Source organism: Bombus bifarius, unplaced genomic scaffold, assembly GCF_011952205.1.
Source record: "Bombus bifarius isolate JDL3187 unplaced genomic scaffold, Bbif_JDL3187 scf7180000007996, whole genome shotgun sequence".
In the NCBI taxonomy this organism is placed as follows: domain Eukaryota; kingdom Metazoa; phylum Arthropoda; class Insecta; order Hymenoptera; family Apidae; genus Bombus; species Bombus bifarius.
In genome coordinates this window covers 479,887-494,107 of record NW_022884376.1, presented here as the reverse complement: position 1 = coordinate 494,107, position 14,221 = coordinate 479,887, and the positions used below count along the sequence as shown (strand labels likewise).

At 41.6% G+C, this 14,221-nt stretch overlaps 1 protein-coding gene across 16 annotated transcripts in view; it reads right to left on the bottom strand.

Moving 5' to 3' along the window:
* LOC117205875 (probable Ras GTPase-activating protein) overlaps positions 1-14,221 on the bottom strand; it is a 253,178-nt gene that overhangs the window by 87,143 nt on the left and 151,814 nt on the right. The window contains exon 3 of one of the 16 annotated variants that reach the window (XM_033444683.1): positions 7,389-7,755. The exons of 14 other annotated variants lie outside the window; for them this stretch is intronic. In XM_033444683.1, coding sequence (XP_033300574.1) covers positions 7,389-7,491 — 103 coding nt within the window. In that variant the 5' untranslated portion in view covers positions 7,492-7,755. Of the gene's footprint in view, positions 1-4,236; positions 4,395-7,388; positions 7,756-14,221 lie in introns of those variants that run through there. One more of the 16 variants, XM_033444682.1, reaches the window with a different exon arrangement.

Sequence of the window (14,221 nt, the reverse complement as noted above, 5' to 3'; positions counted from 1 at the left end):
CGGCGAGTCACGGGGTTAGCAGCAATGAAACGTAAAAATCATATCGATTTATCCATTCTCAGTTACGTATGTACTTTCTCTCTGACCAGCTCGCAGCAAACCACGCATAGGTACTGCTACGCGAGATTTAATTTTCGTTTCAACCCCGTTCTATCGCAATAGTATTCGTGACAGAGATACCGGAGTTGCGATATTACAACTGCGGTTATAATACCCAAGATTCGTCGAGAACCGAGAAAGTGTAAAATCTGATATGGCAACATCGTACGAATGCTCGGGAAAACGCTTGATCGTTCGGATACGATACTTTGCTTTTCCGAAAGTCTCCTTTGAAATCGGATCGATCGTTGCAATTAAAAAATAACACGGCTCGTTAAATTCCGTTGCGTCGCAATATCAAGCTGAGAAAATATTTTTCGTCTCGATATTGTACTCGATATTAGACTCGAATGCATTGTATTTGATTTCGTGGCTGTTCGTATCGAAACTGTTGTTAATAATACCGTTCCAATTTTATATTCACGGAAATACTATGGTAGACGGAAGAATAGCGAAAAGAGAAGAAAGAAGAGATGGAATCGGCGGAAAGCAGCACCATGCCTAAATCAGTCGAAGATCTGATTTAATAAAACGAATCTGAACAACTTTTTCTCACGATTATCTTCACTACGCGCGAATCGACTCGTCTAAAATTACCTACTTTTATTTTGTTCGCGATCACTGCACAGTTTGATAATCGAACAGAGAAATTATCGACGAGAACGCTGGAACATTTCACAGTTAATTCGCAGAATGGGAAATTCGATCAAGACTTGGCGATTTGATCGGATTAATTCCCTTTAATAAGCAGACGTGCGACGAGTAACGCTCTTTCGAATCGAAAGCTTCGCAACATACGTGTTCGTATGCATCTCGGTTTACAGGGGAAACTACATTTTCGTGACAAACTTTGCACCAAGTTCGTTCCTAATTAGGGAAATTATCGAAATGTCGCTCGTTATATGCTATACATCCTTTCAGGATAAGGAATTAATATTCTTATGTCTCTTCCCTAAGGACTAACGATAACAAGGATCTATAAATTCAAGCGAAGCGTCCATTTAGACGAGATTTACGATCGCAGCTCGTCAATTACGCTCCATCCTTTGGAGACTTCCGATTATTAGTTATGATTGATCACACGTCCAATTAATTTCCTCTGCGTGATAAAAGAAATCGTACATGCGAAAACCGCTTTCCCGAACTTTCAGGAAGACTTTTGTCAGTCGGCCCGCAGGGACGATTTTTAATTGAAACCTCGACTCGACCGGTAAGAATTTAATTAACCTCTTAGCTCTAACCAATTAGAATCTTCACCCTCTTTTAGTCAATTACGGCGCTGTCTTTGACTACCAAACAAAAACAAAAAGAAGTATACAGAACAACAAGAACGAGCTTTTTTCTTCGTAGGATATTCTATATTACATTTTTCCATTTCTTATCGTAAGTCCGACGTATCGTAAGTTTTAACGATGCCAACTTCTTTGACTAAAAATAACCAACGATAGACGAATTGTTCGCGTTGAAAGCGCTTTCCACGTAATAAAACACACGTAAAATTCGAGGCGATCGAATCTGGTCGTAAAATGATTCGTACTTGATATTTCACGACACGTCGAAGAAGGTGTCTGATCCAGTGAAATTCGTTTCAGCGGAAGCGAATCGCAAAGAAATTATTCGCGCAGCCTATCATGGAATTTTAAGCCGCGTTCGTTCGACCGTCTTTTCGCTCCGATCTGACCGGAGCAATCGTGTTATTATCGAACGATTGTACGGACGTGCCTTGCATAGGATATCTACTACAACGGGAAGCGAAGCACGTGTTTCGAATTGCTCGTGAAAGCCAGAGATTCGCGTCGAAATGTCAAGGAACTGTATCGAGGAATTTATACGCGTTGGCGAAAATTCATGTACACTCTCATTTCTCTATTTCTTTCGATGTAAAGCGAATAATACCACGTACAATATCACGTTCATTTTAATTCAATTAGTTAATGTAACATCGTTACATCGAATTATTAAGGTCACGTTATGGCCACCGAGATGAAATCGGTGAAGCAGTCTTGCCAGCAATTAAAGTTTCTTTGATAAAATATCACCGCTTGCTATTACCGCTTGCTATTAAAAATCGAGGTTAAGACAACCATGCTTCGAACTGTGACAGTGTTCGTGTTGAATAATATAACTCTGTTAAACAATTACGTTTTACTAAACACCAGCATTCCAGCAACTGATAGTTAACGTTAAGGAGATACAACGACATAACGAATAAATTCCACCGTAACGTTAGACGATGTGCGACAACCTAACGAGGGAAGTATAATAACGAAAAAAGTATCTAACGTGAAAATTCCGTTCCTCTAACCGATCGGCACCTACTACCACAACGAGTAATCTTAATTTCGATCGTGTACATACTAGGATTCATACTAGAGACAGATGCTTCTGAATTTCCGGGTAGAAATATGCAGGCAGAAACGGAGAAACGGGCAACGGTGGATACGGGGAGAGTGGAATAGGATCGATTCAATTAGCGTTATTATTGCGTGAAACGGAGGACAGCTGATAAAAAGTCCGAGCGTCGAGGATAATTCGATGTCGACGTTTGTCCTGTCTTAATTCCCCTCGAGAATGGAAACGAATTTCTAGGGCTTTCTACCCAACGGTTTACCTCGTTTCCTCTTCTCTCCTTCAGACTCTCTTTTCCTTTCTCTTCTCCCTTACCTTCCCTGTCTCTTGTCTCGTTTCTTAGCAGCGGAGCAGGTACAATACGGTCCTACCTGTTCACGGTCAGCTAGTAAAGCGATGGTATAATTAGAAGACAAGAGGCGCGCTCGAAAGGAGAAGCAAAAGGACCTGGCCAGTCAATGAATCGATTAAATTGCTCTGCGAGAGATTCTATCGCCGTAATATTCGTACTTTGTGCCACAAGTGCCTCTTTCGATGCTTCGGACTTCAGACGCGCTTCGACCTGGCATGTTTACCATCCTTTCCTCGTCTTCTTCTCTCCAGCTTCTCTTAGCTCTTCGTAGCACGATGCGCTAAAAGATATTTCAGGAGTGGAAACGCGGCGGTCTTTTTTTTTTTTCGAATAAAGTGGAATTTTTCCGAGAAATCGATGGCGTGACTTTTTGTAGAGACAGTAGTAGAAATAAATAAATATTTTGTCGTTTATGCGAAGTTGAAAGGAATAGGAAAGATTCGAGCGTAAACGATATCGATTATAAACGCGGAGCACGAATGAAATTCGTATTTTTACCAAACGTCGCGACAGACGAAACGTCGCGGAATAAAAACACGAAAGAACGAGAAGAGCGATAAATCGGTAAAAATTTCAGCCGACTGATGATAATTTTATTCGCGAGCCATTATATGTAATATTACGTTTTTCGGGTGAAAATAATCCGAAAGATTTCGCACTGTCATTTTTTGAAATACTCGGTCTGCTTTCCTACCGTGTTCGACGGTTAGGTTTATATTTAACAATACCTGGCTCCTACGTTCGTGTCAACGAGCAACAGCCAATGAGAAATCGAAATCCTTGCTCCATTGTTTTTCCATTAATTCGCGCGACAACGCGATTTCGACTATTCACGATTCGCGTTCACAGGCCCGTAAACAATATCGTGGAAACATTTGCAGAGACACAGCTCGATAAAACTCTCGACAAGTATCGGAATTTGCGCTCGAAATTGCTCCAAACTCGGTAGAAGGTTTTACACTATATCGGAACGCGTTTAATTTAAATCGCGTCCTGCGTCTGACATCCGTAATTGGTAACGAATCGTACGAATCCATTAAGCGATAATTAAGTTACTTAGCAAGGAAAAAGATATCCAAGAATCGCAACTGCAATTAAAGATCGAAGCAGCGACAAGCACAGGATACGGTCGAGTCGACGGGACGATTAATAAATCGGGAACAACGGATAAATCTTGCTGAGAAACGAAAGAACGTAGGTTAAGAAACTCGAAGCAACATTTTGCTTACTTTCATAAGGAAAGTAGGTATAAGAAATCACCTATCTCTCGACTACTTTCCGTATATAAATTTCGTATCACAAAATTGTTTCTACAACGCATATAGATATTTTATCGCGCGATCCGCCTGTAATTTCCTCCATCAAGCTATATTATCTAGGGAAAAAGCGTGGACTAGATAGGAGCATAGAAAAAAAGAAGATAGGATAGAACGTACGCTTGTAACAATTTCCAATATCCTGTGGCACGTATCGGATTCTCATATTGCTGACGCACTCTGGTTACCAGTTAGCCAGCAACTGTGCAAGCAGACTCGACCTTGAGCAATTATTAGATCATCCACGAATAAATCTAGCGGATCGAAGAAGCCTCAAATCCGCTATTCCAGACACGGTCGCATCGCTTTCCGCTTGCTTCTCGTCCTTTGTTACATCTTCCACGAAGACGACGAAATCACTGTATCTCGTTGCGTTTCGAACAACATTCTTCTAACGTGTTTTATTAACGCACTCGAGCAATCGCCTGTGATTCTTATCTTTATTCGAGATATCTTTCCTCCTCTTCTGTTTACAAGCGGTAAGAAATGACCTCGTGCTTCGAACTTTCAACGTCGATTTTTTGAAATTTCGATATCCTCCGAAATCCACGACGCACGATTTTCCTGTCCAATAACTTACAAGTTGTAATCGCGAGCCTAACTTTTATCCGAACGTCGTAAACCACGAGAGAATGAAACGGCCACTTTATTCACGGTTCGATAAACCGTTTATCCAAACTCCGTGAAAGCGAACAATTGATTCGTAGCGATCGACGCTAAACTCGTCGATCCTACCGAAGATCGTTGGACACGCGAACAGCTATCCCTCGAGCACAGAGCGATCGGTTCGTACAGCCTAGGCAATTTCGCGACACTCGTCCACGCGACGAATCGATGATTCAACGACCAATTAACCATCGATAAATCCGCCACGGATCAAGAAAATTCTCGTCGGTCACAGCTCGAAACTCGATAAATCTTCACGATCGTTTCCGTTTCATTAGCGTTAAGATCATGGCTTCGACGTTTCACGATGTTTTACAGCATATCGTCACCGACGTTAGCGATACTTAATATCGTTTTTTGCAGGATTCTGTCCGAAAAACGAGTTCGATTTGAAATTGATTGAACGCAGCGAGTATAGTTCTTTCACTGTTTCGTCACAAATGTCAACTACGCGTGTACGTATCTACTCGTATTAAGAATACAGAAGATCCGCTGTGTCGATTCCATGGACCTTATTTAGAGAGTACAAAGGCTGTAAGAGTACTCGACGAGTGGAATCGACCAAAGTCTCCTTTGCATACGCATTACGCATACGGATCCATTCATGTCGAGAGACGAAGTCGTAAGCGTGGGAGGAAATAACGGATGTCTTCTCAATGACGATTATCGTTCTTCTTCGGTGAAAAGATAATCAACGACACATCTAGACACACGGTATCGATTCACGAGCAGCCTCTCAGTTGGACAGTGAACATGATACAGTCGGCAATGAACTGACGCAAGTGGAGGCCGCGTATGAAAGTAAATATTAACGCTGCCTCCTTCGGTTACGCTCGTGAGCCACACCGGAGATCTCGTAAATACACCTTACTTGGCTGCATCCAAAGTACACACGCACATATTCGCAGACTGGATCAATTCGGGTTCTTACATATCGTCGTATTTTTAACAAATAGGACACTCGTTCGACGAATTTAAAAGGAGCAACACGTTCGACTAGATTTAGCCGTGCTAAATCGCTGTCAAACTTCTATCAAATTTATCTCTCTATGGCATCGTAAGTCGTCGTAAATCATCTTACTACGCGGCGAGTATCCAAATACTGCGTTCTTCGAATCTTCTACACCCAAGATTGTCTCTTTTTCGATTTCACCACGTTATATTAGTTAACGTCCGTCGCTATTTATGCTACATTTTCAGATGCTTTTATGGCATTTCTCGCGACACGGTGAGATGGTCGACGCGGCAAACGCACCGAGTATGTATTTTGGGAGCTACGTAGATACTTTTAAAGCGCGTTTCTCGCTCGAGAATTTGTGGGCGTCAGACGTTCTGGTTACCGTATCGTATATTCGCGTGAATTATTTGAGGGGCATAAATATCGGTGTCTTTTTATTCTTTCTGAATGAAACTGCCGGCGAACGAGTTTTATTCCGCCGGATACACGAGCAACACGTTGAGAAATTTCTTTCTTATATTACAAGGTTAGAAAGAGTTTCGTTGTAGCGACATAGATGCGATCTGTTTTCGACCGTAAATTCGTTAAATGTAACGATCTGATCCGACGAATCTGATCAGAAATTTAAAATACATTTATGTTTGAGCTTACGTGTCACATACGCTTTTATACAGGTATGTTGACTGTATTACGGTTATATTACGTTACAAAAATGTCAAAGAAATTAGAAACTTTAAAAACGTTAAAAAGCATACATTCTCGGGTCCTGAAATTTCTCTGAAGAATACGTACGCACATAGCTGTTAGCATCCGTTAAGCAATCGTCTGCTATGTAGGTAGCAGGTATCCATCAAATTCTTTTCCCTACAAGACCGAATATTCGAGTAACGCGAAACGTTTACAGATCGTTGTCGTTCGACGAGGAATTTCCATCTGGAAACGCATCTGTGCCAACCGTATCAATCGCGACTCGTTCTCCTTTTTCCCACGAGAGGTTTTCTTTTATGGGAAAGTAGAAGTGCAGTTTTAACGAGCGTAGGCTCGTAACATTGCATACGCGAGTCACCTACGTCCTGTGTAGATCTTGCGTGTCCTTATCCTACGTACGATGTAGCGAAACCGTTCAATCTCTGTCGTCGTGACAAGCGTCGTGACAAGCGTCGTGACAAAAATCAACAATAAACCGTTGGCAATGATTTATGACGTTAATCGCAGTGGAGGAAAAAAGAAAAAAAAAAAGAAATTTAATTGCACTACCAAGAAACGATATTAGAAGGTGATATTTAATTAGGCGGTAGCTAATTAGGAGGAAATACTCAAACGCAAATAATTGCAATTTCAATCGCGAAGAAAATCCATAAACATAATTTGAACGAACATATTAGGTCGATTACAGTTTATTCTCTTGGTTTGTACTCGATAGATCGTTCGAAAACTTCGGATTCCTCTGTAATTTAATCGTCGTACTTATTTGAATTTTTCGAATTTTTGCGATATCTCTGCCCTATTTCTCTTTCTCTTTGCCTCTTACAATTTACGTAACTCTCTTCTTTCTCCGTCCAACTATTATACAGTATTTTACATCGTATTTCACGCAGTTGTAACCTCGCTTCTACGCTTTCGTTCAGGCCTGTAATTGGTAATCTACCTGATTCAAGGTCGTCGTGGTCAGCTCCACGAAGGCAGGAGTGAAAACTGCGCGACAATCTTCGACCACCGGGCGACGCGCCCTCCGTCGAAACGTTGTGCATCTTCAAGGCCAATTGCTCGAGAGTTCGGAACCCCCTCTAACGAAGCTCCTGCGGCCGCTTCCGTCAAGTAGGTCCGAGGTAAACCGAGTGCCGCGGCATTTTTTTGCGAGTTGCCCGCGACGATGCTCGCGCCAACGAGTACCGGGTTAATTAACGACTAATTAACGGGTAACTACGCGCGATCCTGCCTTGGCACAGGTGCGTGGGCGTGGCGGTAGGTCGCGGCCAATCTCCTCTCGTCTCCTTCCTCGCTCTAGTTCACACCTGCAAAGAAAATCAAATTCGTCGAGCGACGTTGATCGACGCACGCTCGAGGAACGTTCTCCAAAATAGCGACACGAAACCCGAGATCCGGGAAAACCGAACTTTACTTCTACGAAACTGGAAGTTCTTTCCATTTTTATTCTGCGTGTCTTTCGCCTCTCTTTATTCCTAACGTAGAATTTAATGCCGAACGTGAACATTGAATAATTTCCTATTGAAATTAATTCATACAAATTCATTGTCAAATATGTATAATTACAAATTACGACCATATGGATCTGAGTGTGCGCTGTCTGCTTTGTGTCGCGATATAACTACTATTATAGAGTGGACGTTGTTTTTTTACGTAATACACACACCTGCCTTTGCAGATTTTTTCCGAAGGTTGCGTTTAACAATAACGACGCTTCGTCTTTTTATACCTCCGAGTTTTTCCAGTACGACAAAGATACATATGTATATAAATATCCACTAAAAATATGTCTTCAACGTAATAAGTTAAAAAAAAAAACGATAAGTGGGTCGCATTAAAGAATAACATGTGATACACGCTAAACGATAAAAGCTGGAATCGTCGGTAAGACGAACTAGTAAGTAGAAGTAATTTACCTTCCAATAGATTACTATCGAACGTTTCGTTCGATTCCGTCAAAAATGTTCGACCCTTCTTCCCGTCGAATATGAAAATCTTTTGTATCTACGATTCAACAATTTCACATTTAACAAATAACCTTCGACATGCTGGATCGAAATTCGCTTTACGAATACCCGAAACCGCAAAAATGAAAAATATCTCGATACGTTAGAAACCTATCGAAAATCATCGAGTTGAAAATTTATTTTCAATGCATCGCGACCGATTAGATCGGGTTTCTAAGACATCGGTGAAAAGTTCGAGCTCGTCGTGTTCAACCGATCGAACAAAAACAAATATGGCAACAATTGCGTAACGCGTTGGTCGAATTAGACCAAACCGTTAATAAACGATCCATCACTCACCGTTACGTAAACCTCTCATCCTGCACGCTCCAGCTCTTTATCGTTTATTGTTCGTCGTTTGTTCCAACGTGCACACTCTTCCCCGTGATTTCGTCCAACATTAATCAACGTTGAAAAACGCCTCTACATTTTCATTAAAGATTATTACCGTGGCTTTGTACGATTTACACGATGGTCGTGTACGGCGAATGAAAAGCGCAACCCTCTGTGAGATTTTTCCTTTGTAGGCATACATATATGGGACGTGCTAGCCACCGAAGGAGAATCTCGGAGGAGACCAACGGCAAATAAATCTTCGGAGACTAGTTGGTTAGGATTTGCGGGATATCTTACAGAAACGGATTGCACAACGAAGCTGCAAGGCGATTCGCACGATCGTGATGAATGGAGGAAGGGACGAGTAAAGTGTGATGTTACAACTCTTGTTATCCACCGGAGTATTTCTTTTCCTTTCGGCAAATATAGTTTATTCGTCGTCGAAGACGATCTTCGAGATCGTTCTTGATCCGGTAAAGCCTTTATCTCTATTAAAAATGTTTTCCAACTTGGAGAAGAACACGCTTCTATAGAACTTGCTTCGGCGAGTCAAGAAATTACGCGTTAACGCTAACTCGGGGAATTTGTCGAAAAGGGATTTCTCATTCTTAAGTTCAGCGTCTTGTTGCATCCTTTTTCACGCCCCTGTGAAATTAATTTAATTTTAACGCTTAAAGATCGAGAGTATCAGCCACGACGTTTTCAAATTCCCTCGCAAGAATGATAATTTTAAAGCACGAAAAGGCACCGCAAAGGAGCCAATGACGACTCACTTATGCAAGAAGGGAACCGCTTTTATGTGGCATCGTGCTCTCGCAATTATTGTATTTTGCAAGGATTAATCCAACAAGCGTGCGCGTGCGTACACACGATTGCGATTTGCTAAACGTATAATTTATGCTTCGCTTGCCAGCGTGTGGGCTCTTTGCTTATGCACGCGCTGCAGCTCGTAGGTGTGCGTGGGCGTGGTGCACTTTTTAAATAGGCCGCCAGGCTAGCTCGTAATTAAAGACCGAAAGGCAGAGAGATAAGTTTCGATTTCAGCTCTCGAGGCATCGTTGCCGCCGCGATGCGGATGGTTATTCGATTCGTCGTTGCTAGAATAACAATCTTATTTTAAACAGGAATACGCTCCTTCGACTAATATTTCAGGCATTCCTTTACAATTTTCGGCTCTATTATTAGCTTTAAAATATTTGAACTTGCGTTTAAGGAACCGGATTCGAACTATTGTTATCGATGGAAATAACTCCATTTGTTTTCACTGTCTGCTTTACAACCTTTAAATACAGAAAAATACCACTCGCCACGGTTTCTCGACATTTCTATACGTATGCACGTCGTTTACATAAGGCCATAAATTTGTTGCAGTCAAACAATAAATTTATTTCCGATAATTTCGTGGAAACACAAGTAGAAACAGGGTTCTCTCGCTCTTAAGCCTCGTTAGAACTTGGACGATCTTTCTTTCGAGCGGAAGCAAAGTTTGGCGTAACTTTCCAAGTACATAGACCAATTGAAAATGCCAGAAACGAAGCAAAATTTTCAAATTTTCCTTCAACGAAAACACAGTCTCGCTACCTCTCGCGTTAAAAATGTCTCTCGTAATCGTCGTTCGTTATTCGATACACGCGAAATTTTCAACCTTTTTCGGGAACACATTCGGGTCTCGACTGGACGAATCCGAAGGTAAAGCACGGAAGATCTCGATCGAGAATGACTCGGAGAACGCGCTACAGAAATGATATCCCCACGAACCACCTGTTGCTCGTAAACTTCAATTTCCATTTCCATGAAGCGACCGCGCAGCATGGCGCAACGGAAAGGCGCAAGAGATACGAATGCTGTTCGCTAGCATCGGTGCTCGTTAATTTCTTCTTCTAACTAATTAACGATCCGAGTAATTTACGGTAAATGAAATATTAATTAGATCTCGGATCGCAGAGATCCGCTGGATATGTTTGTGGGAAGAAACGCGACTGAAATAACATATTCTTACAAATTTCGCACGCACGATACGTATAGAAATAATCGTGTATTAACTCACCATCGATCGCGAACCCGGTATAAACGTTCCATCTCCAATTACGTATCGTTCGTAACTTCGTGGCTCGGCTCGCTTATCCTAACGCACGTTTAGACACAGATTCGTAGTTACCTGGTATTTTTCTTACGTATCCGCTATTTCAGCCTATCCACCGCATTGTACGAGATTCGATCACGAGTCGAGCAATAATACGCCATCTACGTCCCATTGGAAGATACGTTCGTTACAATACACACGCCATTAACCCGTCGTAAATCTTACGCGCCTCAGGAACTGTTATTATATTTACCCAGCGAGCTTTTCGCCGTTTCCTCGACGTTCGAAAACTGGTTCGTTAATCATTCGGCGGGGAAACAAGAGCGCGGATCGTTAAGGCCGCTCATCGCAACAGGGCAATTACATTGAGCCGGCGTTCGAGCAAGATTTACGATATCGGATCGGTATCGGATATTAACGACGCTACGTGAACTCGCAGGTTTCGTTCCATTCGCGTCGTGTCGCTTGAAAATAGAGATCAATGTCCATCGCGAAGGATAACCGACAGAAAGTACATAGTAGAATTTGAAATTGCATCTTTGCCCGTGATCGACGGATCGTCGATGGATGAATCTTCGGGACAGAAGGAACAAACAATGGAGATAAATTTTCTGGAACTAATTAACGCGGCATGGCGTGACGTTCGTTAGTTTCGGGCAATTCGGAGCGGATCGATGAGAGCTAATTGCGAACATTACGAGCTCCTCTTTTACGGCGTCTGCTGCTGTAGTTAATTTTCTCCCTGTTGCTGGTTGCTTCTTTAGAGCTTTAAATAGTGGCAGGAAAGATGTCGATAGAGGACAGTGTGCGGACGATGTCGGCTCTTCGTAACGCGAAAAACCCGTAAAAGATCTTAACGATGTTACTTCGTAGTGATAAACCGTGCCATATTTGCAACGATATCGTCGATATCGTTTAATTATTTCTTTGTAAGAAGATATTTTGAAAGAAATATTTGTAAGAAAAGAGTAGAAATTTCTTATAGAGAAGCAGAAACAAGCAGACGAATCTGGGTATGCGTTCGATGAATATTCATCGGAACGTCGAAAAGGATTACGGAATTTGTGCTGTCATTAAAGGTATTTGAAAAAAAACATTGACCTTGCAAGTTTTATCCGTCGCAAAATCCATGGAATCGCGAGCGGAAACATGATTTCACGATCGCGAAAACTGGTGTTTCTCGTCGAACGACTGTGAATAACGAGTTAGTCGATTTTATCCTTGCGCGTGTCCACGACCCACAATTTTATCGTTTACAGTAGGCGCTTCTCTATTAGCCTTCGCACGAGATGTCGTAAATTTTCAGTCGCAATTTTGTCATTTTACCATTAAAGAGGCCCTAATGAATATTAACGACGACGTATAAATAACATAACACTGTTCTTAATTTCAAACTTCTTCCCGTGACCATTATTTTGCTGTTTTTCCATTTCTCGAATATCTTCCTCCAATACGGCGAAACGTTAATGAGCCCGACAAAACAAAGAAGAATTTCATACGAGTAATTGGCAATTAACATATCAACTCGATTATCCGGACAGCATTTTATAATACGTCAAGATCCACTTTGCACCATTTTTTTGCAAATTTTATTACGAAATGAAAATTCTTGTCTGTACAGGTTTATGAAATTCGAAAATAAGATAATTATTTTTGATAGCATGCGCGTAGAAAGAAAGTAGAGTGCCTTGTCTTTTACCTTAATTACACATTAAGTAATCGACTAATAAACGGAGAAAAATTATGCATAAACTGTATTACAAAAATATATCGTATCTGTGTTCGATCGAACGAAGAATTCGCAACTATTTGATGGCACGTGGGTGCGAAAGACGAAGTTGGTAGTCAGAGAGAAATTATCCGCAGTTACGGCAAAGATGGTCCTTCTCGAGAAATTTACAAATGGAATAGTTTAATTTCGGCTTAAGTCTTCCGTCGAGGGAGAGTCACACGCGGTCTGGTGAATTTCGAGTTCAAAGGCCGGATTTGAGATTCTGTCGAGGATTAAAGGTTGGCCTGGCCACGGACGACTATTCGCGTCGACGTTTCGTAAAAGATATAGCGGTGCTTAAAATAGAGGAGGATCCGAGACGCTGGTTCAAGTAGCTTTTAACGATGAACCAAAGCTGAGAAATCGTCGGCATCGTTGGATGATCGAAGACGGAAACAGAAGAAGCGACTTCTCGTGTCGCTACACTTACGAATAATTCGGGTATATCTCTTACGTTTCTTTTGTTTCTAGCAATTTTATTTTTAGCTCGACACCAAAAATAACCATTATCTTTTGTATTTTTACGAAAAGGATCGATTCTTTAAATATTTTAGTTAAACAACAACCAAACTTTTGAAACATACGAGGTAGCTATATTAGTTTAGACGAAGTACTCCTTCTTCTTCCACTTCTCGCAATTTCCTCTTGTTATTATACGCAGCTTGGTTCCGCGTACAAAATCAGACCACCTACTTACATATGTAAGTACATACCGTGCGCAACGGACAAGAATCACCGTCGCTTTCGCAATTACGCGAAACACCGTGCTACTCGTTTCGCGAGACAGACATCAAGGATGAAACACCGACGAGGAAGAAAGACTCCAGACAACTATTTCGATTTCCATTCTTTCCCTGTCCGACTAAATAGAATCAAACGAATCGCTATTCTTCTTCTCGAGGAATCATTAACTCGCGTTACTGGAGCGGTCTCCCGACTTTCTTTATCCCCAGCCGTGAAAACGGAACGCGTAATCATTTTTTCTATTACACCGGCGACACTTCCGGTGAAAGCACGTCCCGATTCGCGCGTAAGCTCGTAAAGTTGATTTATCGAGACTGACGTGAACCTATCGCGAGGTACGCAGAGCTTTTCGCCCTTGCTGCCTGGAATTACGATCCGCGATTTATGCTCTCTGAAAACGTGGTCGAATATTCGACAGATTTACGAGTGAAACCAGTCTTCGCGCGAAAAGCTTGAAAATATTCGCCGTCTTGCTCGAATCACTCGCCGAACGTTTTCTAAACGACCGTGTTGAGGATTTTTGATGATTTTTTTTTCAATAGAAGCTAACCGATCGTTGAGAAAATAGATGACCGTAATTTTTAATTTGCACTATATTTGAAATTTCAATTTTTTATTTTTTGTCTTTTATGCGAGTTTCTTCGGATATTTAGTAATTTCGTACTCGTCAAATATTATTCGAAAAACATCTAATGCAGGTTACTACTCCGAGTGTTGCGAATTCTCGACTAAAGAGCAACCGGTCAGGTCAAACCGATCGGTCGGCGATATCGCCTACCTCGAATGACTTAACGCTCAAGGAGGAGGAGGTTTAATAGATCGAGCGTTAGGGT